Consider the following 27,736-nt stretch of genomic DNA (forward strand, 5'->3'; position numbering starts at 1 on the left):
CTATATTACAACATCTAGTAAGACATAAAGAGCATTTGCAAAAAGCTTGAGCCCAGGTGCCCAGCTATTCTTTCTTTACATGGTGTTAACAATTGACAAAACCTTCCAATCATGCAGAGAGAGAGACACACACACACACACACACACACACACACACATGCATAGACATGTATATATCATAGCCACAAATATCATTCTTGGGTTTCTGTGGGTGAGACTTTTTTCAGGTATTTTTCAGCAAAGTTGTCTTTTGAGAAAACCTTGGGAAAATCTCAGATTTTTTTAATGTACAGAGATGCTCTTAATGTACCTATTTGTATAACAAATTGAATGGTGCACAGAAATGCCAGCCATGCAATACATGTCTTCATAGCAAACTCCTCTAACCGATCAAGGGTGGAAGAGGAGCTTGTTTAGTTGTTCTTAAAAATTCAATGCTTTGTTCCTCACAATATTTTTACAAATAGGTTTGATATTTTTCCTCAAACAAAATGTTTGTCCAACTCCTGTCAGGGAAGAATATAGTGCATTATGGGTTCATGTAAGGGTCATGATTGTTGACAACCACAGTACTGCTGTAGCTCCAGCCTTATTCAGTCCAATGTTATCCGTATCGTACGATACGGACGCGTATCGTACGATACGTATCGTCCGTATCAACAAAAACGATACGACACACGGTTTGTACACAATACGCATGTGTATCGCACGCGTATCGCCCGTATCGTGCGATACGAGTATCGTACGATACGAGAGTAAAACGAAAAAGAGGCCCGACGGCCCCTTTTTTGCGTCTTTTTTTACAACCTACGCTCCTCTCTCTCTCTTCTATTGTTTCTAAACACTGCAAGAGACGTGGGAGGAAGAGATTTTCTCTATTTGCATCAAGATTTGCCGGTGAAGAAGCTTTATTTCTTGTTGTGGGGAGTCTCGGGACAGGGGAAGCTTGGAGAAAGAGGGTTTTTTGGTTTCTAACACCAAGAAGGTAAGAAATAACTCATTTTTGCCGTCGAATCGTTCATTTCTCTTATTTCCTACATTTATTTGTATGTTTTTACTTGTTTTGTGAAGATATAATGTCGGATCCTGCATGGCAGTGGTGTACAAGGGTGAATCCCAAAGATAGGTTAAGAGTTAACTGCAATTATTGTAAGCAAATCATATCAGGAGGGATCTCTCGCTTTAAAAACCATATAGCTGGTACACACAGCGATGTGGCTGCTTGCAATGACTCCCAAGAGAACCCATTGCCAGCATATGTAAAGCACCAGTGTATGGAGCTTCTTAATGCAGTGAATGATGAATGTTCCTTTAAATGTTTGATTTCTTATTTTGGAATGTGTTGTTCATATTCATACTTCAAAAGTTCATACTTCATACTTCATATACATGAATGATGAATGTTCCTTTAAATACATTTTTCTTGAGTTTTTCTGATTTTTACTTGTTTTTTCGGATTATTTTAGATTTTTTCTGATTTTTTTCTATTTTTATAATTTTTTAATATTTTTTACAAATTAAAAAAAATAATTTTACGATACGTTACGATACGGCATATAGGTCGGCCCGACCAATACGCGATATGATATGGCAGTGATAACATTTCAGTCCCTGTGATGGATCTTGCAACTTGTGTCGTCGCCTTCTAGACCATAAGGCTAACAAATACTCCAAAAATATTCCACATGCTGTCATTCAATCCAGAGCAATAAGATTTCATGTCCATCAAAATCTAGATAAGTTGTCTTGGTTCTTTTCTGGATTGAAGTAATGAAGGCCATCACCAATAGCCCCTTTAACTAGGAAAGTTTTCATTTTGCTGCTCCACGTTATGTAGTGCCAATTGGATCCTCTTTTATGTTGTGGCCAGCATTAAGGTTAATACACATCAATTTTGATACTTCTCCCTTGAAATCCTTCACTGCAACTAGAGCTCACTTTTACATGAATAGAATGTGGGCTTCCACTTGTACTTTACTAAATGCAAACGAAATGCATAAGGAAGCCAATACATTGTTTCCATGTAGAGCTGTTGATTGCAGCTAACAATGAGAGCGACCTGGCTGGGAAGATACTGCAGGCTTTTTGAAGAAATTTTCCGTTTCCTCAGTCCTTCACATTAATGCATTCTGAAGTTGGGAAAAACCTAGAAGGAACTGGAGGTGAAGGAATTGATCAAAGGAACACTGATCCTATTATTTGTGTGGATTACAGCAGTCTAACGCAGCTGATGATTTTTATATAAAGCATACTACCTATTATTTGTATCTGTTGAGCCATGGTAGTATGCAACAAACTGAAATGTTTTTAGCTTCACCAATAGTAGAAAACCTAGTTCAATCAACATGTCTAAATTCCATTTCATAAAACCTCCAAGGACTTAAGCTATTAAAGCATATTTAGATATATTACTAGGCAAGGGAGAAAATATTAGATCCTTCGCTTGACATCATACACCATAACTTTTTTCTCACAAGCAAAATATTAGATAGGCCACATATTCTTACATGTAAGAAAAAAACAAAATGGAAACAACCAAATGCATAAAGTAAAAAAAATAATATGGAAAACAAGGCGATAATTGCAGTCGAGATAGATTTTGGCAAAGCCGCAAAAGTATATGTGGTAAAATTGTAAAAGCAATATACTGGAGCAGTAACTTGGACACTTCAACTATTAGTGGATTATATTAATAACAATTCAATCATTAACATCATGTTCTGTGTGTAGGTTTTATGCATGTACAAGTACAGGCTGCTTATTTGCCTGTTTACCATTATTTTGGCCTTTATTGTAATATTTTGTTATCTGCTAACAAAGCATCTTCAATGTTTTGTTTTTCTTATACTTCTCTTAAATTATGTTGTAAAAAGCACTAGGTTCAACATCAGCAATTAGTTGAGTCTAGAACCTAGGTGAGCCTAGGCAAAAGGGCTAGGCACATTAAGCAACATAAAGAAAAGGATATATTTTACTATAATAAATATATATATACAATCAACAAACTACTTTTTAGGAAAAATAATATAATTAAACACATGAAGTAACAGTACAGACTAAGTATATATTAGACATATTAATAATATCATAAACTATGTCACATGGACTCTTCAAAAAAGGGGCAGTACCCATGTCAACACGACGCGGGTGTGGGTTTGAACGTGGTGCAGCTCCAACGCGCACCTCAACTGCACCCTATCCTATTCATTTTAAAAAAAAATTCCCTCTTTCTTTTTCTTCTCTCTCTCTTTCTTTATTTAAAGTAATAAAAGTAAAAAAAATACACATTAAGCTAAGAACAACTATATATATATATATATATATATATATATATATATATATATACTATGAATACAAATATTTATATAATATATATACACCCTCGCAGCACCCCCACACCCAAGGTTTCTGGAATGTGCTGTACTGGCATGCACATCTGTACCAGCAGCCGTGCCCATGTGATATAGATTATAAACATAGAAATTTAGTAACATTTATTGCTTAATATGTATCATGTATAATAAATAATGTATACTACACTATACAGTATATATTCCAAACTCCATTAGGACCAATGTGAAACAAGTTAACTATTTATTGGTAGATAAATTACAAAAACAAGAATAGAAAAGAAGCAAGAAGCAGAAGAAGAGAAGAAAATGCTGGGCATGCCCAAGTGACAGCCTAGGTATCACGAACCACCTGACTGCCCAGACCCCTGGGGCTAGGCAATCAGGTGCCCCTGGTGCACTTAGGTGTGCTTTTAATAAAATAGTTATTAATAAGTACTGTAGTGTAATACTTCCCCATGTATCAACTGCTCCAACAACCTTGGGAAAATAAAGAAGAGGCAAAAGAACCCTCATCAAAGAACTCTAATACAACAGAGATATATGAATGTTGATGCAGATAGCAATGATCTTAATATAGCATCCACACGTTTCACCAATTGCAATGTTCAAAATGCCCATGTAAGACATTGAACAATAGCTGACGTTTGAATGCCATAAAATTTAGCAGCTGATGTTAGGACCTTGTGTGTGGTTGACCTAATAACTTGTGCGCACCTGTAGAACAAACGCGGAAGATGACAAAGAAAGAGCAGCACCAATCACTATAGCTTCATCGACACTTCTTATATTAACCTGCATATTGCAAACCAAACAATTAGTGGTACATAAATCACGAACCACCTGGCTGCCCAGGCCTCTAGAGCTCATTCTTTTAACAGAAATAAATAAAATATTCTTTAGCAACAAATATTCATGGAAGAAATACCGTAGCAGGAATTTCAAGTCATCGATGTGCTGCAATAAAGTTAAGTTGACAAATACTTAAGGTCTGTTAAATATGATTGCTGAGGTTCCTAAAGATGTGAGGCATCTTCATTGATGACCATAAGCAGAAGCAAGGCTTCATAAGGGAAGCAAGTCAGAAATAATATAATATATCAGAGTAGACTCCAAATTCACTACAACAATAATTGTTTTGTGAAAGTCAGACCCATGTTTGGATCACCAAAACAAGTGCATCCATCAGGTTGTCATTGGCTTCTTGCTGAAAGAATTCCTTTAAACATCTCATATCTATTGCATATGATTCTACTTTTCTTCTGCAAGCATAGGCCAAATCAAAATCAACTTAGACGGTCCAAAGAAGGACCTCATGTTCAGTTGACTGATGTGCCATGATGCATCTCACCACCTGATAGACTACTCCACAAGTAGAATACAATGGGTTTGCATTTCAGGCTTGATGAAAATGAAACAAAAGTTCAAAATCAAAAGTTTGTCTCACTAAAGGCACGAGCTAACCTGTTTTCTACAGCATGATAATAGAATCAACCAAACCTTAGAGGGCTTAGACACATATTTGGCAATCCAAATCCAGTTGATTAAGGCAGACAACAACCATAAGTAAATACAATGGGCTTGTTCCTTAGGCTAGATGGAACCAAATCAAAATCTTGTCCCACTAAACTAACAAGGCAGCTTCTAAGCCACATGATGATAGTAGAATCTCTTAGAAAACATGTAAATACATGTGTATATACTTATTTTATGTATATATTATTCTTATACATGTGGATATATATAGGTTGTTTTTGTAATTTTCTGTTCTTTTATTATTTTTTGCTGGCAGTCAACAACTAAGCTCTTGGCCCTTGCTCCTCTTGTAAAAATAGGGGCCTTCCCCTTATGTGTGCTTTTCTAAGCATTTGTCTCTTGAATTATTTTTGATGTTTTCCGTGCCTTAGTGAACAAGTGTGTTTGTGGGATTTGCCTATTGTGCACAATGTAAGCTAATTCTTTTAGAATATATTCTTGTAATTAGTCAAGTCCTTTTTGGACTTGTTTTCTGTTCTGAAGTTTCAAGGCTATTTTACATACATCAGGGCAAGGCTCAAATTATTGGCAGACAACTTAGTTCTTACCTCAAAATTTTTTGTTATTGAAGTTGAAGGTCTGCTTGACAGGTGATAAAGTTGAAGGTTCAAGGTGAGGACTGATGATGTTGTATCTCTGAAAATTTTTTCTCCTTATAGACAACTAGTTGGTGCTCTTGTTTACCTGAACATAACCTGACCAAACATATCACTAATAATATGTGGCTAGTCAATTTCAACATAATCCTAAAGCTATACACATGACTGAGGTCATGCGCATACCAAGACACATTAAAGGAATATTATTAAGAGAACTATTCTTGTGATCATACTCTTCTTTGAATTTGATAGTATATGCTGGCACTGATTGAGGATGTGACTCAAATAATAATCTCTGCACCACTGTTTTGTGTATTCCTAAGTGATTCATTGATATCACAGAGATGTAAAAAGCAACAAAAAGTCTCTCATAAACTAAATCTAAATAAAAAGCCATCGCAACAACAATAGAGATTGTGTGGCTGAAGTAGTTAGTCTAAGCTATGGGAGTATTCATCAAGATCCAACAAAGTTATGTTGTGATCGTAAGAGGCTAAGAGCACTACATACATACATACATACATACATACATACATACATACATACATAAGATACACACACACACACACACATATATTGTAATTTTCGTTTTCTCCTTTTGTATTTTTCCATTATTTTCTTATCTTTGCTTGCTAAACGGTTAGATCTTGGTCGCCTCTCCTCTTGTATGTATAGGGTAGTTTCCCCTTTCTTTAAGTATCTTCTTAAGCATTTCATCTCTTCAACAATATTTATTTTTCAGTTTTTTGTGCCTTACGAACAAGTGCATTTATGAGACTGTGACTGTTATGTATAGCGAGCTAACTGCTTCTCAGAGAATATTTTTGCAATTAATCAAGTCATTGTGGACTTTTTTTTGTGATTTGGAGGCTGTTTTTCAGAATCAATGAAAACTTGAAGGGCTTAAACATGTATTTGACGGTCCAACTTCAGTTGATTAAGGCATACTATTGTGAAAGTGTCCTCCAATAAACACACGATCAAGTCATAAAAGATGGATAAATCACACATGAGAGAATTATCCACACATAAAGCTGACACTTAAAACAACTTCACTCAAGCACACTTATGCACTAAGGCTCAAGAAGGACTAAAAATTTATAACAATATTGTTGAAGAAGCCAAAAGGCTGAAACAGAACAAAAAATGAAAAAGAAGAAGAATATATATAGAAGAAGTAATCTGGAGAAGAGATAGCCATTGGGCAATTCCAACATCTAGCTCCAGTCTGGTCAAAATTCTGCTTTGACCAGACTGCAGACAAGAAAAAGAAAAATAAAAAATAAAAAACATGAAAAATAATGTGCATGATGTAATCCTACAATAGCATGATCTTCTAACAACCACATTCCCAATTTCTTCCCTTTTTCCAATAGGCAACCTGTCATAAGGATGCATAACACAAGGTTTTGCCAAGAGAGTCTCTACTTTTGGAAATCAGGGCCTCCTTTGACTTGAAGACCTGTAGACTCAACCCCATGGCCGAGTGTATACAGTTCTTGTTGCCTCACTCTCAATTCTACTTTACCTACTTTACCAAATCTTATTTTATTTTGCCAGTTAGGAAATGCAAATAGACTATTTTTCCAAGAGGCCTTATATTACAGTTACCATGATTTATCTATTTCTCTGTTCTCATTCGCCTTGCCAATCAAGTGGATCGATCACCTGTTAAGACCCTGAGATTCAGAGTTCTTACCAACACGTCAAGTTATACTTTCTTCCCCTTTTCCTTTACATTTCCTGTCAAAGCACTTGTATTTATTCCACCAAATATCCCTAGGTGTGATAATATTAAGAGAGATTGTTAATCCAGGATGATTAGCCACTTAAATTTGAAAATAATGAAAGCAAATATTCCTCAACAAAGTCCCTTTGTGGCTACTGGGCATGGATCTGGATTACTTCCACAATGACCATGGCATGAGAGCATCAAACATTGACCGGGTTATGATAAAATGGGAGCAGGGCACCATGTCATCTTCAACGGCTGTGTCCTGCCTCCTCACTTCTTTTAAGGTGACCCAGAACAATAACTCCCTGATGCAACATCAACCCAGCATGTCCCATTTCTGAAACCTTGAACAGCCATGTCACCTTGTGCCTACTCCAGCGGTACACAAACAGCTATGTGATGTGTAGTATAGCTAAATAATAAGCACATCAATTAGAATGATCTATTATCATAAGTTATAAACAGGTAAGTAAAGTGATAAACGATCATGCTATTTAAATATCTTTAATTTCCATGAATAAGCTCTTCCTATGTTAACCTTCTTGAGTCTGCATAGCAGGATTCATGAAATTCTTTATAAAATGATGCTCATAATGAGATAATGAATTGCATGTAAAGGCACAAAATCCATTGACACCCAAATAGCAGGTATATATTTCTCACCAAATCGGATCTTGAATGAAAGAGGAACTCCAAAATTTTTGTTCCAATAGCTCCATTAGGTGGTAACTCAAATGCCGTGAAAGCAAGTGTTGACAGAACAACCTGTAGGAAAAAGGGAGAAAGAATTAGATCGTCAAAAGTGATAAGAGAAAGAACGAATTTGGCACTTTTTTTTTGTATAAAATGAATTCATTATCATTAAAAAAAAAACTTGAATTAAAATCATCTAGAAATAATTACAGTATGTATATAATTTCTGGATGAAAAGGTAGACTCAAATCCAGAGATTCCAGACATGGTGCATATATTAGGGAAAAATATTACGTATCTATGTGAAAGCCAGGAGAGCTTGCCCTGATGTTCACTGAGTTTTACAAGCTAAAAGAAAAGAAAGAATGTTTGAACTAATAATGTACCAATGTGCATCTATAATGGCTAGAAAAAACTATTTGATATCCATTTACAAACTAGTCATGAAAACAGTCCAGACTCCAATTGCTAATTACAAAATAAAGTGAAAAGGGAGTAGAACCTTCCAACAAAAGGTATCCTTAATAACCTAGAGTTAGAATGGCCTCAAAGAAAGGGCATTTACAATGCTGACTGAAACTATCGATCATCACTAAATTTAAGCAGAGCTTACAATGTAGATAAACTGTCCATGAAGATAAAATAGCATAATAAATAAAATAGCTCATCAAAGACAGGGCTTGCAAGATAATGACCTGCAATGTTTAATTAAAAGTATTATTTTCTTTAATAATTCACAATGGATGTAACAGTGTCTATTATGCCTAAGAGAACATAATAAATTTCTTTTTGGCTATGGAAGAATCTGATATCAAAGACGCACACTGCTTTAACTGCCTAAACATAAGCTGGCAGTCACAGATTAATGTGGTCCACATGGACGTTTAAGGATTCAGTAAATGATAAGTTTAAGCATTAAACCAGTACAAGCACATATTGAATGTCTTACAAACACCACATATTGAATGTCTTACAAATATCATGAGACCAGTGAAAATAACAAAATTTTTTAACCTACTATAGGTTCATCAAAGTATCCTCAGATAAGGTTGAACCAAAGTGAAATGTTACTTATAGTCAGATGTCTAATTTTTCTGTATTCTCAAAATATCATGAGATTTGACCTTCTATATTTTTTTCCTGATAATAAAAATTGCAACATTTCAGAATATCACAAAGATCCACAGCTATGATATTAACATCATAACATGACTTCATTACTACGAGCATATTGCCAATGTTGTCATTATTAGTATCAGTGCCATATCAGTCTGCTCACTGCTCCTATGCATCTGCAGACACGCATTGGCCTATATCAGTCTATATCAGCCTAGTTTCCCTTTTGTATTTAATAATCAGTTTGATATTTTAAATTGATTTAAGAAATAAAGAAGTATACAGATACCAGTATGGATCAGCATAGTATCAGCTAGGGGCCAATACAATGCGAATCGGCTAATATGGGCCAATAATGCTGACAAAACTGTATTGGTAGACATGTTTAGACTTAATAGCATTTGATATATGCCATTGCCACCACAATCACCATTAACTACACCACCATCATAATAAATAGCGTAGGTGATTCTCATCATCACAGTCATAACCATGTCATTATTAACATGTCAATGTTTTCAGCAGTATCATCATCACATGGCTAATTACAATCACTACAACATAACTTCACCACTCAGCGGAACATGTTAAGTTCAGGAATGCTACAATAATTCCATCATCATAACCATCGGTATTACAATCAAGTCCAATAACATGCATCATGCATTTAGTAGTATAATCATCATTTACACTATTTTTGGGCAATGTTAACCTCTGCTGTCAAACTACCAACTTGTCACCAAGTCATTGAGGAAACAACTGGTCCTTTTGTGGGGAAATTGCTGGGTCCCAGGCAGAGGACTATTCAACCAACTTGACTGACTAGCCAACGACTTGACCAACTAGTTGTTGAAGAAGGAAATCATTGACCAACTAGATTTAGACAACATTAACCAGTAGATCAGCAATATTGCCACTATCGTCGTCATCATTACTATAACGAGCAGATCAGCACCATGAAATGACCCGTTTTCACCATCATCTCTATAGAAACACAAAAATCAACTGAGCAACATGATGCAACGTGGAAAACCCCTCAACAAGAGGGAAAAAACCACGGATGAGGAGGAACTGGTGCCCACTAGCAACCAGACTCTCTTTCTCTTAAAATTTCATTCACACACTCAAAATTAGGGTTACAATCTTTAAGTAAGGCCCAACAAGGGCTACACGATGGATCGGGTATGGACCTAGACCCGGTCCCGAGACCCATCTAACATGCTTCAACACTCCCCCTCAAGTTGGGCATACATATCAAACATGCCCAACTTGGATACATCTCTCTCAAACGAAGTCGAAGATAGAGCTTTCGTCAGAACATCAGCGGTTTGGTCTTCAGACTTCATGTAAGGTAAGATTAACTCCTTAGCATCAATCCTCTCATGAATGAAGTGACGATCAATCTCAACATGCTTTGTTCTGTCATGAAGTACAGGGTTGTTGGCTAAGTTGATTGCAGACTTGTTGTCACAGTACATCTTCATAGGACCTTCAATCTCTATTCCGATATCAATCAGCAATATTTTCAGTCATAGTAACTCTTACACTCCCATAGCAATGGCTCTATACTCTGCCTCTGCACTAGATCGAGAACACACATCCTATCTCTTGCTCCTCCAGACGACAAGGTTCCCTCCCAAATAGACACAATACCCTGTAGTAGACCGTCTAGTATCAACACAGCCTGCCCAGTCTGCATCGGAATACCCCTCGATCTCTACAGTCTTTTGTTTCACATACAAGAGTCCCTTGCTAGGATTTCTCTTCAAATAGCACAATATTCTGTCCTCAGCCTTCAGGTGTACATCAGTAGGTGCATGCATGAATTGACTTAGTACATTCACTGCAAAAGTAATATCTGATCTCGTGAGGGTGAGATAAATCAACTTTCCAACCAAACGTTGATGACTTCCCTTAGCTTCTTCACAAAGCAGCTCTCCATCTCTAAGGCTCAACTTGTGTCCAGTCTCCAGTGGGGTAGAAGCGGGTCTACACCCCAGTTTACCAGTCTCCTCCAACAGATCTAAAGTGTATTCCTTTGGTTTAGCACAAGGCCAGTACTAGACTTAGCAATCTCAATACCAAGAAAATAACTCAGTTTGCCAAGATCCTCGAGATCAAATTCAGCAGCCAGTAACACTTTTAACTTGATGATCTCCTCCTCATCATCTCCTGTGACAATCATGTCATCCACATAAACAAGTAAAAGAGTGACCCTGCCCTCCTTTTTCTTCACAAATAGAGTGTGGTCTCCATTCCCTTGATTGTACCCATGATGTTGCATCACTCGCCTTAGACGTTCGAACCATGCTCTGGGTGACTGCTTGAGGCCATATAAGGTTTTTTTCAGCTTACAGCATTTCTCTGGTTCTTCATATCCTGAGGGTATACGCATATACACTTCTTCTTCGAGTTCACCATTGAGGAAAGCATTCTTAACATCGAGTTGGTACATCCTCCACTCCTTCATCACAGCTAGGGACATAACAACTCTAACTGTCTTCATTTTCGCAACTGGAGCGAAAGTCTCCAAGTAATCAATCCCATATTTTTGACTAAACCCCTTGGCCACAAGACTAGCTTTATATCTTTCAATACTTCCATCTACTTTGTACTTGATGGTATACACCCACTTAGATCCAACCAAGTGAGCCGCCTCAGGAATCTTCACAACTTCCCATGTCATGTTTCTTCTCAAGACTTCCATTTCTTCTTTCATAGCATCAACCCACTTGGAATTACTTTGAGCTTCGGCAACGGTCCTGGGAATCACAACCAAAGAAAGAGAAGATACAAAACACTTGTAATCCTTGCTCAATCTAAAATAAGATACAAAATTACCAATCGAGTGTTGAGTACATGACCTGACACCCTTTCTCAGGGCAATGGGAAGTTCTTCATTTTCTTTTTCAACCCCATCTTGAGCCTTCAAGGTAGGACTTGATTCATCCAGGGAAGGAATAGCATTGGGATTGGAAGTAGACCTCGCACCACAAGTCACCTCCTCTGTCCGAACACCCCGTCTAGAGTAGACCTGTCCAAACAAACGATGACTTTCATTCTCAGTTCCAGTGTCACACCCTTCCTCATTCTCAGGCACATCGACAACTGTGATAGGTTCTTCTTTCTTGTAATCCAAAAAATCTGTAAATTGAATCTCTTGACTCTGAGAATACTCTTCCCTAACAACAGACTTCTCCCCCTGAAGAGGATTCTCACAAAAGTAAGAGGCATGTTCCAAGAAGGTAACATCCCTTGTAACATAAACTCGACCAGTGGTAGGATCAAGACACCTATACCCTTTCTGAGTAGAAGAATACCCAACAAACACACCCTTGATAGATCGGGGATCAAGTTTCTTAGCATTGGGACTGTGATCATGAATAAAACACACACAACCAAAAACACAAGGGAGGAGGAGAAAAGGTTGACGACTTCCTGGAAGTAAAGAATGGGGAGTCCAACCATTCAGCACATGACTGGGCATGCGGTTGATGAGATATGCACTAGTAAGAACTGCATCACCCCAATAGTGTTTGAGAAGATTTCTTTGAAACAAAAGGGCCCTGGTGACATTAAGGAGCTGGCGATTCTTCCTCTCAGCCACCCCGTTTTGTGGGGGAGTATAACTACAGGACGTCTCATGAACAATCCCCCTTTTTCGAAGGAAATCCTCAACTGAGTGACACATATACTCACGAGCATTATCTGATCGGAAAGTTTTAACAGTTCCACCATATTGAGTTTGCACAAGTAGAATGAAGGTCTCTATGATATGAGGTACCTCACTACGATCTTTTAATAAGTACACAAAGGTGGTTCTAGAGAAGTCATCAATAAAAGTTATAAAATATTGAAAACCTTGACGGGTATAAATTCCCGAAAGCCCCCACACATCTGAGTGCACCAAGGAAAAAACTTCATTAACACAACTAGTAGAAATAGGGTACGAAGCCCTCACATGTTTGGCAAACTGACATACATCACAGGAAATCAAAAACAAATTCAGATTGTAACACAAATCGGGAAACAACTGTTTCAAAATCCCAAAAGGTAAATGCCCAAGGCGTTCATGCCAATACAAGAAGGACTGAAGACAATCTTCTCTTCTCTTTTCTGTCTTGCTGATCGCTGTCATAAGAGTCGTGGCCACGCATACAGGAAGTCGATATAAGCCATCAGACGCCAAACTAATCCCAATCTTCTTCCCTGTCACCAAGTCCTGCAAAACACAACGATTTGCAGAAAAAATGAGTTCACAATTCAACTCTTTAGTAAGTTTACTAACTGACAAGAGATTTAAGGGAAGTTGAAGGACATGTAATGCTCCTCGCACATGAAATCTGTCCAACAAGGACAACTCCATTCTCCTGCCACAGAGGTAGAGGAACCATCTGCGAGAGATACTCGTTCCCTCCTAGAAGACAACTTACACTCATGAAACAATTTAGGGTTACCCGTCATGTGGTGAGTAGCACCACTGTCCACAATTCATTCCCCCACACAAGAGTTATTACATGTATCCCCTACAACGGCAAAAGCATGATTAGCCTTTGTCTCATCTGATGCCTGGACCTGATTGGCATCGGTCCGACCCAAATAAGCCCTCAGTTCCCGAATCTGTTCAGCAGAAATAGAGGCCTTGCCTCCACTAGATTTGGTATCCTCTGACACAGGCATCTTCCCACTAGAAGATCTCCCCCTCTTACCCTTCTTTTCCGGATGAAGATCCCAACAGAAATCCACAGTATGGCCATACTTCTTGCAGTGAGTGCATTTACGAAGAGATTTGAGAGCACCTCCAAGACCACGACTAACAAGTGCAGACCTCTCATGATAGGATATGTGATCCCTCTTTCCCCCAGTAGTGACTAGACTTCTCTGTTCTTCTGCCTCAACACAGGAGTAAACATCTTCAATACTGAAGGATTCTTCAGAATTAAGTATCTGACTCCTTATATTTTCGAAGTCATCGTTTAGTCCTACTAAGAATAGGAATATCCTATTCTCCCACTCTTTGGCCACATAATGCATTTGGTCTTGGGGACAATTCCAAATATTATCTAAATGGTAGTCAAGATCTTCCCATTTGGATTTTAGTGCGGCATAGAAATCTACGACCGAGAGATCCCCTTGCCTAAGAGCGTACACATCCTTCATCAGCTGATACACACGGACCTTCCTCTTCTTCTGGCCATACGTCTGTCCCAAAATAATCCACATATCCCTCGCAGTCTTCTTACGAAGAATGAGAGATTGAATATCAGACGACACCGAATTAATAATCCAAGTTTTTACTTGGTTGTCCTCAAGAAACCAAGTATCCCAAGCCATACTGTTTGCAGCAGGTTCAACCTTACTCCCATTCACATATGCAATACAGCCACGACCAGCTATACCCATGGTGATGGCGGCAGACTACTTAAGATAATTGTCTTTGGTAAGACGAATGGTAGTGACCTGAACGGGAACGCTCTCGGTTCTATAAGCCCCGATTTCAGTCTGATCATTGTTGACGGTCGAAGAGGAAGACACTGCCATGATTACTGACCAACCCTGCAAAGATAACAAGAACAGCAGCAGCCAGCAGCAGAAGAGCACTGACCGCAGCAAAAGGGGCACCGGCGGCTGCAAGGGGCACAAGAGACAACAAAGGGGCACCGGCGGCAGCAAGGGGCACGACAGACCTGGAAGGCGATGCCTGGCGCCAGTGGAAGGTTGGGCAGAGCAGGGAGCTGGTTTGCAACAGCGTCAGCCTGGACAACAACAGAGGGCACGGGCGGAGCAGGTAGCAACGTCAGGCAGAGCAGAGATAAACAGAGGCAGGCGACGGCAATCAGACAGCACAGAGAAGGCAAACCGTCGGGGTCCGCCGAAACTTCACGGTGGACGTTGAGTACCTGAGCCACACACACGACAGAGAGCTGGGCAGAGCTGGCAGACGACGCCGGAACTCCACGGCAGAAGCGGAGACTCAGGCGATGAGGCACGGGAGATGAAGACGCTGCTTGGCACAGCTCCACAAAATGGCACCAGAACGACAGAGCAGGGAGGGGGCAGCAGCAGTCGTGGCTCAAGCAATGATAGGAAAAAAAAGGAGGGAACGACAGATAGAGTCCAGGCGACTCACACAACAGTGGACTCCGTCGTGCAGAGAGGACATAAACCACGAACGACGACGGTGGATCTGGCAGACCTCGCTGGAACTCACGACAGAGTAAAGACAACGTCGAGCAAGGGAGGAGAGCGTCGGCCGAGGGTGGAGAGCGACGGGCGACGCAGGGGTAGATGCTGTAACCTCATGGTGGCGGCAGAAGGGAGGCAACGGTAAATCCTCCACTCAAACAATGTATGTGGATTTTCCGTCCAAACTGAACAGTGATTTCAGAATTAGTTGGCTCTGATACCATGTAGAAACACAAAAATCAACTGAGCAACACGATGTAACGTGGAAAACCCCTCAACAAGAGGGAAAAAACCACGGATGAGGAGGAACTGGAGCCCACGAGCACCCAGACTCTCTCTCTCTTAAAATTTCATTCACACTCAAAATTAGAGTTACAATCTTTAAGTAAGGCCCAACAAGGGCTACACGATGGAACGGGTATGGACCCAGACCCGGTCCCGAGACCCATCTAACATGCTTCAACAATCTCCATCAATCACCCTCTGCAATAGGGCTTTGCATATGAATTAGGCCATATAGTACATATTTGAAGAGGGACATTTCAAATTTACTATGAGGTCATCTTAAATAAACTTTTCAAATGAAGTGAAAAAGAAAATTGGATGAATACAAATTCTCTGTGTAAATAATATCATAGACTTTATTAATCTGAATCACTTACTGCTTAAAACAAATAATTATCATAAACAGTCTAAGTGAAATGGAAAAGAGGCTAAAATTATCATTGTTAACTACTACGATAACAAAATTAGAATTAGCTATAAATTCAAAAACATAAGTAATTCCAAAGTATGGTATTTAGTGAATAGAAACTTTTACACATGAACCCTTTAACTGATTCAAATGTTAATGCAAGAACCTATATTTCAATTTGACAGCTGAGGCAGTGAACTCCCAGCAAGTCTCCTGCATGTTTCAGATATCCAACATAAACCCACTGTAACCATCACAGTACCAGCACAACATCATATATATGTACATACAGAAAAACAAGATCATGTATAAGTAAGGTCAGAACAATCAGTTAAAACTGTAAAAGATCAACATACATGCAAATTCAACTATTCCAGAGGGAAGAAGAATTTATGACAGCCAGAGAAACCTGCAGTATTGAGTCATGGTATCTAACCTGAGTTAATCCCATCCCAAAAGCAAACTTTGCCAGTGCTTTTAGTCGTGCTAGTGACAGCTCCAAGCCCATTTCAAATAGCTGAAAGATGAAATATGAGAAAGACAGCCATAAGTCATTCCACTTTGTGAAGTTCGCATTGTGATTTTCTGATGATGATGTTAAAAGTTAAAACTATTGCTTGCCATTGTGCCTGTTCTTATTGTCTATGAATATGCATTCATATATACTTTATGGGCACACTAGTTACCTAGGCTAGAACAGTGCATAGATAAATATATGTGCCTTTACTATTCTAATTTTGATTACATTTTTTTATTTTCATTGGCTTTTGTCCAAAGCCATTTATCATTTGGATAATCTAGCATTCAAGGTCTTAGTGGCCCAAAATGCACATAAGCAAGCCTATGGCCTAGGCATCCACCTTCTCAAGGGCTGCCTAGGCCATCCAGAGAAACAAAAATATGGCCTCAAATTCCTTTTTTTCTCCTTTTACTTTTTTTCCACTTTTATTTACTTTATTATTTCCCTTCTTTTTTTATCTTTTTGTCATGTTTTTATACTTTTATTCTTCTTCTTCTTCCTCTTTCTCCTTTTTTATCTCTTTCATTTACTCTTTTTGGCCCATGTAGGCAGCACTAGGCCATTTTGAAGGTCCACCACCTAAGCCCATTATAGCACTCTTAACTACTAAGGTCAAGGTAATTTAGCTGCTAGTTATCCTAAACACTTGACCAATCCAATGGCTAGTTGTTTGGGGCCACTGTTGTTATATGGATATTAAAAACATCCAAATCCATGAGAACTACTGTATATTGGCCAATTTATTTGATCATACGGCTTATGCCTTATAGCTCATCATATCAAAAAAATTCTGTCAAGCCAAAATGAGAGTCATCATCAATTACTTTGACATGGCTGGTTGTAAGCCATTACAGAAGTATCTCAGCAGACTAAAAATACTGACACCGTAAGTTTGAGAATGGGTAACAAAAATTTCACGGCAGTCTTACGCCTACACTTGCAAATATAAATACATGAAGACACACACACCATGTGAGTGTGAGTGTGGTCATTTAAATTTTTATTTTGTTATCCTTATTTTCCAATGTTTGCAAGTGATATAGTGGTCATTTAAATGACCAGCTAGCTGTCTACTTAGCCGATCACTAGACAGCTAGCGCCAACCACCAGTTCATTGTTCCCCTACATATGAAGAGAGGGGTTCACACCCCTTGCTTGGACATACAATTTCTTATGTGCTCCAAATACATATTTGTTTCCTAGATGTATGTATCATATTTGAGATTGATCTGCTTGGAACTAAACTGTTTTTTGTTCTATATTCTTGTGTTTGTGTCCCTTTTGCACACTCTTAACCTTATTGATTAGGCTCCATTGCATTAGCCATCAATTATACTTAATTAAACATGTCAAACATCCTTGTATATAGAACGCTTCTGATGCAGGTACGTGAATGACAATATTTAAGAAACTCAATTGCAAGCCAAAGCTACACATGTGCCTCAAATCTTAGTATTCTCAAAGAAGGTCTGCATTCTCTGGAACTGTACAACACCAAGCCACTCCTTGTTCTTGTGGAATTGTGTAGTGCCAAGCAACTCCACATTCTCCTTTATGCAGAAATACCAGTTATAATTTGTAAAGCACATGCTTATCATGCCAATAGAAATTCTTAGTAGTCTGGCAGCTTTCTCTAGGTTTCTTTGTTAGAACAGAGAAAAGACCCCACATAGTTAGAATATAAAAGCATAGAATAAGTAAAGATAGGCCATATAACTAACCAAGAACAGTATTCCCCATTCAGACAAGATCTTGACATCAGTGAGGTTCCTGATCAGGCCAAATTGGTTCAAAACAACTCCTGCAAAGAAGAACCCGAGTATCTGCAATCCAGAAAATATAATCATGAAAGCAACATGAAAATTAAAAAAATCTTGGTAGATAGGGCGGTTAGTAAAAAAAAAAAAGGGAAGTAAAAAACCATGTCTAATTTGAGAAGGCTAATGGAAACTAATCCTGTATACAACATCCAGACATTAACATGACCAAACAAAAATCTAGCAAAGTTCAGATCTAACCCAAGAATAAGAAAATCTGTACTGGTTAGGGAAGAGTCAAGGCAAAGTAAACCAGAATCTTTTGGAAGCAAAAGAGCAGCAAGATTATTGCAGTTATGAAGGAAATATTTAAATTAAATAGCAAGGTTCTTGCAGTTAAAGAGGCAAAATTTATCAGCAAAAGAAAGCAATTCATCAGCTGGATATATGGATCCAGCAAATATTGGCAACTAATCTATAACAGAAAAATTATCAAAAGAATCTTTGTAACAGATTTATCCAATTTAAATCAAGATTTACAAGAGATATCAAGGCTGATATTTGTGCCTTCAATGCTCAAGAACCATGTTAAACCTTTTCCTTACAAGTTCAGGAGCAGATGCAACAACATGGTTATGAAGGATACAACAAATTATTTCCTTGCAGTATAATATACACACACACACACACACACACACACACACATGCATGCATTTTCTGTATGTATACATGTACATGTATGCAGTGGCCCAGCCAAAACTACCCAGGCACCTGGCATGACAGATCTCAACTTGTCTCATGGTTATTCTCAAGTTCCTATAAATCTTAAGGTATTACAGGCACAGCCCTCCACCTTAAGGAACATGCATCCTCCTTGCATATTGGTTTGTTGTTCAGGTATTGAACTTGGTTCTGATACCTGTTGTAATGACCTAGTACAAAATTGGCTTAAGTGCTTGATATGGCAAATTTCAACCCTCTTATTGTCAGTTTCATTTTGCAACTAAAAAACTACAAACTAATATGCCTGATGGTATAGGGCATGAGTACATAAAACCCTCAAAATTTCTCAGGATCTTCAATGAAAGACTATGCTCAATTCCTTTCACATGCATAGGGTGTTACACTATAGACTCTCTCTCTCTCTCTCTGCCCTTGCCCAAGGGGGGTGGGAGAGAGAGACCTCTTTGTCATTAATTTTCATCTCTTGTGCCAACGCCATTTAGGCCCATCTTTCTCCCAAAAGTTTCCTCTTATCACTTCATAAATCAAGAGTTCTATCTTATTATAGAAACAATACAGAAAGAAATATGGTTTTTCAGATTATTTTTGTAACAAAAACGGAAGAAAATTATTATTCACATCAACAGAACATATTGAAGATGAACAGCTGCATGCCCTTTTTCTTAGCAAGTCAATAATCAACATTTTTGCGGAAGGAAATAAACCCTACGAGTATCCCTAATCCTTTTCAGTATTATACCCTTATATGCTCTATTCCCATTCTTCATGTCAATCATTGTCCAAAAGAAGCATGGATTGGATTGTAATGTCTGTATACTTAATACTAATCTCATGTTTAAAGATGAAACCACAAACCATGCTAAATTTCTATACATTAGCCCTAACTCGGCATATGAGCTGCTTCAGAAACTTAACATGCATTATGTTGTTTTCCGTTAAGGTTTCAAAAATTCGAGCTCTGATTTTAAAATTTGAAATTTGAACAAAAAATTCTCAAGTTCAGTCAAATGACTTGAAATTTGAATTACGAAAATTTTTTGAATTCAAAATCAGAATCTAAAATTTTGAAATTGAAACTGAAAAGCAAAAGAAACTTGAGATTTCAATTCAAGCTTTAAGAATTGAATTTAGAGCAAAATTAGAATGATTTCATATTATTATGTTTCTTGTTGGTAAAGGTAGAAGATCATACCCTTCTCAGGAAGGGGACAAAGAGACACTATGATCTACCTCTGTATGATGGCACTTCTGCACATTATTAGTAGTTTAGAGGTAACTTATCATGTAAAATTTCCATTCGAAGAAATATTGCAGGTCATCCATGCATTGTTTTTGCTGTTTTTACTTAAGACCATATACAAATTTTTAATCAGTGTCCTCTACCCTTTCAGAAGGATTATCTTCTTACCCAAGATTGTCACTTTCTCACCATTTGCTGTGTAGGCTTTGAGATGGTATTCAAGCCACATCATATGATTATAGGCATATGGAGGAATCAGATGCACAATACCAGAGAGGAAGAACCTTCATTTCTCCACATTGGATGTTGCCTCTTTTTTCTCATGACCCAAGGTGCCTATGCAAGGAAATACATTCTGCAAGTTTCATCAAATTGACATAGGTATTTTCTGGATCTCTGGTATTAGGACATCATTGAAACAAGGTCCCAAGGAGCACCAGTTTCGGACTCTACTTCTTTTGATTTCTCCAATTAGTTGGCAACATGCGACCAGATTTGTATCTTCAGTTAGCTTAAAACGGAATGCTGGCTTCTGACTTCTGATTTTTCTCTCATTTTGGTCACTTTTGATATTAGAATAGTGTGTATATGGTACTTTGAGGTTGAGATTAATGAATGCTTTTATACACTTTTCTGACGTGGTTATTACTACAGTGAAGAAGAACCTAGTTCAAATGGGAGTGTTAACCAGTATGTTCAAAGGTATTGCCAGCTCAGAATCTGAATTCCTGTAGAAGCTAGTGGTAAGCTCTATCCTCTATCCTTGTCTTGGCTGGTGTTGTGATGGATCCAGATGCACTCTGGTTTAACCTCTTAACAGGAGTTGTGGTTCCATGATATTGGATTGTATCAGTACTCTGAGTTCTGTAGCTGTCTCTCGTATTTACCTGTGAACAGCATACTCGTTGACAGCAGCCCTATAATTAGGAAAAGGGGGTCAGTCCCTATATAAATTTGTATTTTCCTGAGTATGAATAATATCCTTCACCAAGCTTCTCACCTTCTCACCATTGCTCGCGGACCACAATTTTCAAAACAAATCTATCTCCACAAATTTGTTCATAAATTAGCCTTTCACTAATTTGGTTATGCTACTCCCCCAATTATTCTCTTCCCCTTCCTCTGGAAGTTCACATTATCAATACCTTAAAAGTAGCTAGAAAATGTCAGTGATTGTCATCCTTCTGGGCATCTCTGGGCATATCAGGCATGTAATTCTTTAATCTTTATGCATCCATTGATCTATGCCAATGGATTTTTTCTTCATCCTCCGTTAATGTGTATATGGATTTTATCTCAAATAAATTTGCTGTAGGAAGTAACCCAACTTGCTGAAGTATTGTAACTGCAACCAATTCTTCATGCAAAATGTGCAATCTGATCAACAAACTTTGTAATTTTTTATGTATGTGAATTTGCCTATACATATAGCAGAAGACAGCAAATTCTCCTCACACATGAGAAGAAGGCATGTAGCATGGTATTGATAGAATTAGCCAAAGCGTGAATGCATATGCCATATATTTAATAAATAAATCCAAAAAAAGAATCAACGTTATGACACTAAACTCACTAGTTCTCACATGTTAAATAACATCAACCCTGTAATTTTTGTGAAGACAGGGCACAAGCAATGCGAGTGCATGCAGTCATATCAGTGAGAGAAAAAAAGAGATAGTGAAACCCAATGATAATCCAAAGTCATAAATACATAAAGCAGCAACATTGCCTCCCAACAGATAATCTCAATAGGCAGTATTAAGCTGAATTTGACAGCCATTGAAGTCTTACTGGGCTGGCTTTGATGATCCTGAATGCAGGGACAACCACTACAGTCACTGCTAAGAATGTTAAGGTATCAAAACCTAAATCATTCATGACGTCGATGGCATTTGCAATTTCGACCTCAGCATTTGCCCTGAATTTCCTTGATAAGGCCTCCTTGGTAACACTGCCATTAAGCCCTCCAAATAGAACACCAGATGCAGTTGCAGTTTGCAGTTGTCGCAATTTCTGTGAAATTGGATAATTCCCCAACTTTTTGCGACTGAGCAAAGACAGTGTTATACCCGTCCGAGGCAAAAAGGAGTGAATATAAGAAAAATGGCAACAACCTCCTGGATAAAGACGAGGATAGGCCTTCAGAGAAGCAAAATCTCGCCAGAAAGTAGATTCCTGGAATATGAATTAGGAACAACTAGTTAGATTCAACAGAAGTGCCAGGGAATACAAAAAATATTATAGAAAAAAGAAAGGAAAGATTAGATTGAGCATAAGCACACAATGAAACACACCGATCTTTCCTCTAAGATCTGTAAAAATCTTATGTATCAACTAAATGTTTGCCATACTCAGATATAAAACAATGGCTTAAGAGATAAGACACCATGTTGGCACTGAAGATTCTTTTGACTTCATGTGCGACGCACATGAGGCTGATGCCAAAAAAATCGGCTGTGGGCAGCCCTATACACTCCAACATTTTCCAGCATGATGCCAGTCTGCCAGAAGCAGCAATCTGGAATGATTCTGGATACCATCTCGGTGCATGTATTGCTGTGGCTTGATAATCGACCTTACCACTGTTGGGAAGTGAAGGTGAGTTCAAGTGAAAAGCAAAGACCTGAAAGCACTTTCTTTCAGTCAGACTAAAAGATCATCGTTTTGGTACGTGTATAACTGGCACATGGTTGATTTCCAAACTGGAGTGCCATTGTGCATGTTAATCATGCATATAGCTACATAATATATACCGTAAATGGTAAGCTGAAGCATGCCAACAAAACATAAAAAAACAACAAATGCAAAAAATGCAAACTAATATTTTATAATTAAACAGACATTGTAAATATAGTATCTGCCTGACTGCTAGCACCTAGAAGCACATCGTACAAGCACTTAAGGATACCAATGTTGGATCATGGCCATTTTGGAGTTCCCGTGTACCACAATCATGAATTGTTTACAGCAAGATTAAAACAGGCAGTTTAGATCCTACTAACAATCTTCTCAAATTGCACAAAATTGTTGCCTGAGGAAGACTTTGGCCTTCATCTGAACATATTTCAACCATCAGGGGGTCACACTATCACACCCACCTGCTGATGACATCCCTCATGTTTTTCAAAATTAAATACTTGTGTCATAGTTGTTAGCATAGTAGTTCAGTTCTATTATTTATCAGCTTCAAAATCTGCATATGCTTAGTTAATCAGTAAAATGAACAGCATCCAAATGGTTAGCTCCAACTTATAGCCATAGGACATGGTTCTTTGTATACTTTACATAAAGGTTTATTACTTCCGTTTTCTTTTTACCTTCTCTCCACTCCATTAAACTTCTGCCCTAGCCTCATATGCGTCTACCAACTATATTATTGAAATTCTTACCCATCTTGTAGATCGGTATTCAATAGCTAGAAGCCAATTAGCAAAAGCATGCCATGTTTCTAGAATCTGTCTTTTAGACAATCAATTTGTGTGATCATTAGTTTCCACGTTCATGTTCTTTTTCTGGACGTGTACACGATTTTTAATTTTTTTGGCTATTTAACAAGTATCTCAGTAACCTTTCAAAGTTCAAACAACTTCTTTGAAGGGAAAAGCTGAATATCGTAGTGGTTTAGCATACTTCCCTTTGTTGCTCAAAGTTCAAGCACCTAGTACAATTTTTAGCATTTGCAGGTACTTAACTAGAATATGGACTCATCCGTTGTCCTGCAATGCCTGCAAGAATAGCCATCTGACATGCTTGACGGAACAAACGGTTTACTACTGCAGTAAGCAATGGTGTTCGGTGTAACGCTGAAACACATGAGAACGGCATTTGGCACGGGTGCACGTTTTGTCTGTGTCAGTCTTTGTGTGTGTGTGCGCGCGCACATGCGCCTGTGTATGCGTGTTTGTGCGGTGCGTGAGAGAGAGAGGGAGAGGGAGAGGTACCATGCTACTACGGTGTTTGCAATGGCAGTAATGAAAACAAGAAACAGAAGCGAGGAGCGAAACGGATGACGCAGAGATCGCCATGACCGGGAGAAGTCAGAAAACAAGCAGAGACGGTGGCATCCAATTGAAATGCAAACTGTGTCCAGTCCCACGAGAATGGACATTTAGGATAAAGAGAGAGAGACGGGAGGAACACCGAGACAGCGCCGTTCTTTGGTCTTCATGTGAAGCAACTCGGGAAATAGGAACGAAGGTAGAGAGGCCAGGGGCTTGCTTCTTTCTTCCTCCCTTCTTTGAGCACCACGAAACAGAAGAACGCGAGGAGGAGATGAGGCCACACGTCCCCGCGGCGCCCACTCTCTCTCTTCCTTCCTCCCTGAATTGTGGAGAAAGGAAAGGAATGGAACGGTGCAAGGAAGTTAACGTTCGTGGGCAAGGAGAGAGGGTGTGTGGCTGTGGGGCCACAGAGGGAAGAAGTCTGCGGCAGTCGACTCTTCTGCTCCATGGATTTTTTTCTCGTTTCTCTTTTAAGAGCTAACGAGATTTATCTGCTTTGTTTCATTGGATAAGGGGGGGAGACCGAAGGGAGGGGCGCACGAGGGAGGGGGCACTAATACACTAGACATGCGTGGCAACCAGCTAGCCGTAAGATGCTTTACAGGCACACAAAAGGGAGCTTTCCTGCCAATGAAACTCGTTTTCCTATTCAAATCCTTACTTTTCGACCACTTTTTGTAATCTGTTTTTGACTAGTGAGATGTCTGTTTTTTTTTTTTTTAATTTTTTAATTTCTTCTTGAACATGTTTTATTATGAGGAGTCTATTTTTTATTTCTAGAGCTTTATTTTGTTATTTAACTCTTCTTTTTCTTTTTTCCGCCAACTTATTTCTGTTTGGGTTGTTTTTAGGCTTCTTTCTAGGGTAAAATAAGCATCCAAGCTTTGAGGTCGGAGGGGTATATGATCCAAGGAGAGTTACAAGGAAAATGATGTAGCTTAGTTGGGAAGATTTCATTAGTTTCATTTTCATATATGCTACTTCTACAATATTGTAAACTATAATATAGTTAGATGACATTTTAATTGACAAGTATCACCCTACCACTCGATAGCAAAAAAGCCCTGAACCCTGGTAGAAGAAAAGATTCTTGAATTGGATTTGAGCTTAAATTTGATAATTGGAGCCTTGCACATAAGACCTGCAATCTTTCAAACCCCATTCTTTTCATCGTTTTTAGTGGATTAACAACTATAATAATGTCTAAGACGTGCCCAAAAGTTTGAATGTGCAAACCCAAACACCTAGTTTCTGTCGTCGAACGGGGAAGGGAGGAACCCTCTCCCCTCCATGCTCCTCCAATTAGACACGTTAAAAAAATGATAAAAAGAATTAAATGTAAAAAAATGAGGTGAAATGGGAGATCATAAAAAAGATGGATGCCCGTCATTTGATATCCTCAAATGTCATTTAAATTCAGAGTCACGGTTTATATATATATATATATATATATATATATATATATATATATATATATATATATATATATATATAGAGAGAGAGAGAGAGAGAGAGAGAGAGAGAGAGGGTAAAAAATAGAACTTAGGTCAAGGATAAAAGCTTGACCCTTTAATTGTTTACTAAAAAGTTATTTTAAATAAAATATAAACATCTTAATATATTTATAAAAACTTTTGATATAAAAAATGCTTTTGAATCAAGTTGTTTTTATGAAAAATGTTGTTTTTTTATTGCTAAAATGTTGATGATGTGAGAGCCACTCATTTTTTCTTATTAAAAAAAAAAACTGTCAACTTAATATATATTTTGGATCAACCTATCTTTAAGATTATATTGGTGAGGATAGATTTCAAAAAAAAAAAAATTAATTAATATCATATTTAAAGGGTTTGGCTTTTGTGACCTATTGGTCTAGTTTTTATATATATATATATATAGATATATATATATATATATATATATATATATATATATATATAGAGAGAGAGAGAGAGAGAGAGTCCTTACCATTCAAAATCGTACATCAAACCAGAGCCGTCTATTTGGATGGCCCTGATATTTTTCATTTTTTTAATATCTTTCTCCTCTTCCACCACTGCCAGTGGGAAGAGGGAGGAAGAAAGAGGAGATAGATATAGAGATGGAAGGAGTTGAAGGGTTCAGTTTTGGTGTTCTTTGACGTGTGTGTATATATATGTAATTGAATTAGATAGTAAAGATTATCTAGAGAAAATCTATAGAGATTAATCAAAGGGAAATCCCTCCATTAGAAAGAGAGGAATTGACCCCTTATGCGTCATTTCTAGCTACATTTTAGGAGCACTTAAAATTAATAATCAATCATTTGTTAGTAAATGTGTTTTGCATTTTAGGAAATTATGTGTGTATTCCATTTGCATTTCAATTTCAATGGACTTTGATAAGGACCCTAGTGTGTCTCCACTAGATGGCGTGGCAGCATGACATGGCTTCGACTGGGACCAGCTGGACTTCCTACGTGGAATTAAATAAAATTCTTAGCTTAAATCCTAATTAATGCATATCATCTAGCGTATAATTTAAATATCACTTTTTCGCCTTGTTCATCAACAGTTTCAGCTTTCTTATTTGTAATTCTTCTGTATGATTTTTCTTTTATAATTATGGAACAAATAATATTTAACGAAGGAAAGTTTGATGCCATCAAATTATGACGTTTTAAATGTCCATAATAATTGCCTAAACCAGTAATAACTTGGAATACTTTTTAGGAAACAGATCTGCTGGAGGGCAGGCCTCTGACCTGTTATTAGAATGAAATACTCTGTACATGCAAGAATACACAAAATCAAACCAAAAAGAATAAGGAGTAAACACCCAAAAACCCTTACTCTTTGCAGCAAAGATCAGCAGCCATCCACCTTTATCTTAACATCAACTTCCCAAGCTGGAGGATAGGAGGACAGAGTTTTGTCTGCCGGATGCTTGATCCACAAAAGATCATCACTCAGGCGTCCTCTACCTTCTAAACCAGCCCTGAGCGTACTTCTCCATCGACCATGGGTGCCAACAAGAAGAATCTTACCCCTCCTCATGTTAGACACGAAGGCTTCAAGAATTCGATCAAACACCTGCGCTTCCAATGCATTTTCCTGAACTGGAAGGAAGCATTTTCTACTATCCCCCCAACCAACTGTCGCGGCTATCAATATCTTCTGCTTCACACAAATGGATACAATTTGTATTCTGACGTCCTTGTTTTGCAAAATTGGCCATTCACCTGTAACAATACCCAGCCTAATCCAAACTTTGAAGGTGGAAAAGCTCATTCTGATTACATTGACTGCTGAACTGAAAAGCTTCTATGCATTGACTCCACACTGATCTGACAAAATTGGGAAGCTGGAGCGGCCTCCCTCATGCAAGAATTTGTTATGGGCTCTCCATATCACCCACACAATCTGGTGTAAACAAGAGCTGATTAAGGGCCAGTGGAAGGATGTTCCGTGCTTAGATTTGTAAGGAAACTGGATCGTGTCAAGCAAGCCTTGCTTCAGTGGAACAAGGAGTCTTTTGGCAGATTAGAGGAGAGATTATCAGACCTCTACAAGGAATTGATCAGCAC

General features: G+C 38.2%; 1 protein-coding gene across 1 annotated transcript in view; it reads right to left on the bottom strand.

Annotated features, from left to right (window-relative positions):
- Window positions 1-24,622, bottom strand: part of LOC116252402 (K(+) efflux antiporter 3, chloroplastic-like) — a 32,294-nt gene extending 7,672 nt beyond the window's left edge. Inside the window, exons 1-6 of the mRNA XM_031626633.2 lie at window positions 24,112-24,622; window positions 21,962-22,345; window positions 18,151-18,252; window positions 16,346-16,426; window positions 7,884-7,985; window positions 4,068-4,145 (exon numbers count right to left, since the gene is read on the bottom strand). Of these exons, the coding sequence (XP_031482493.1) occupies window positions 4,068-4,145; window positions 7,884-7,985; window positions 16,346-16,426; window positions 18,151-18,252; window positions 21,962-22,345; window positions 24,112-24,195 (831 nt within the window). The 5' untranslated portion in view covers window positions 24,196-24,622. The remainder of the gene's footprint in view (window positions 1-4,067; window positions 4,146-7,883; window positions 7,986-16,345; window positions 16,427-18,150; window positions 18,253-21,961; window positions 22,346-24,111) is intronic.
- Window positions 24,623-27,736: the final 3,114 nt, after the last annotated feature.

This window comes from Nymphaea colorata, chromosome 4 (assembly GCF_008831285.2).
Source record: "Nymphaea colorata isolate Beijing-Zhang1983 chromosome 4, ASM883128v2, whole genome shotgun sequence".
Taxonomy (NCBI): Eukaryota; Viridiplantae; Streptophyta; class Magnoliopsida; order Nymphaeales; family Nymphaeaceae; genus Nymphaea; species Nymphaea colorata.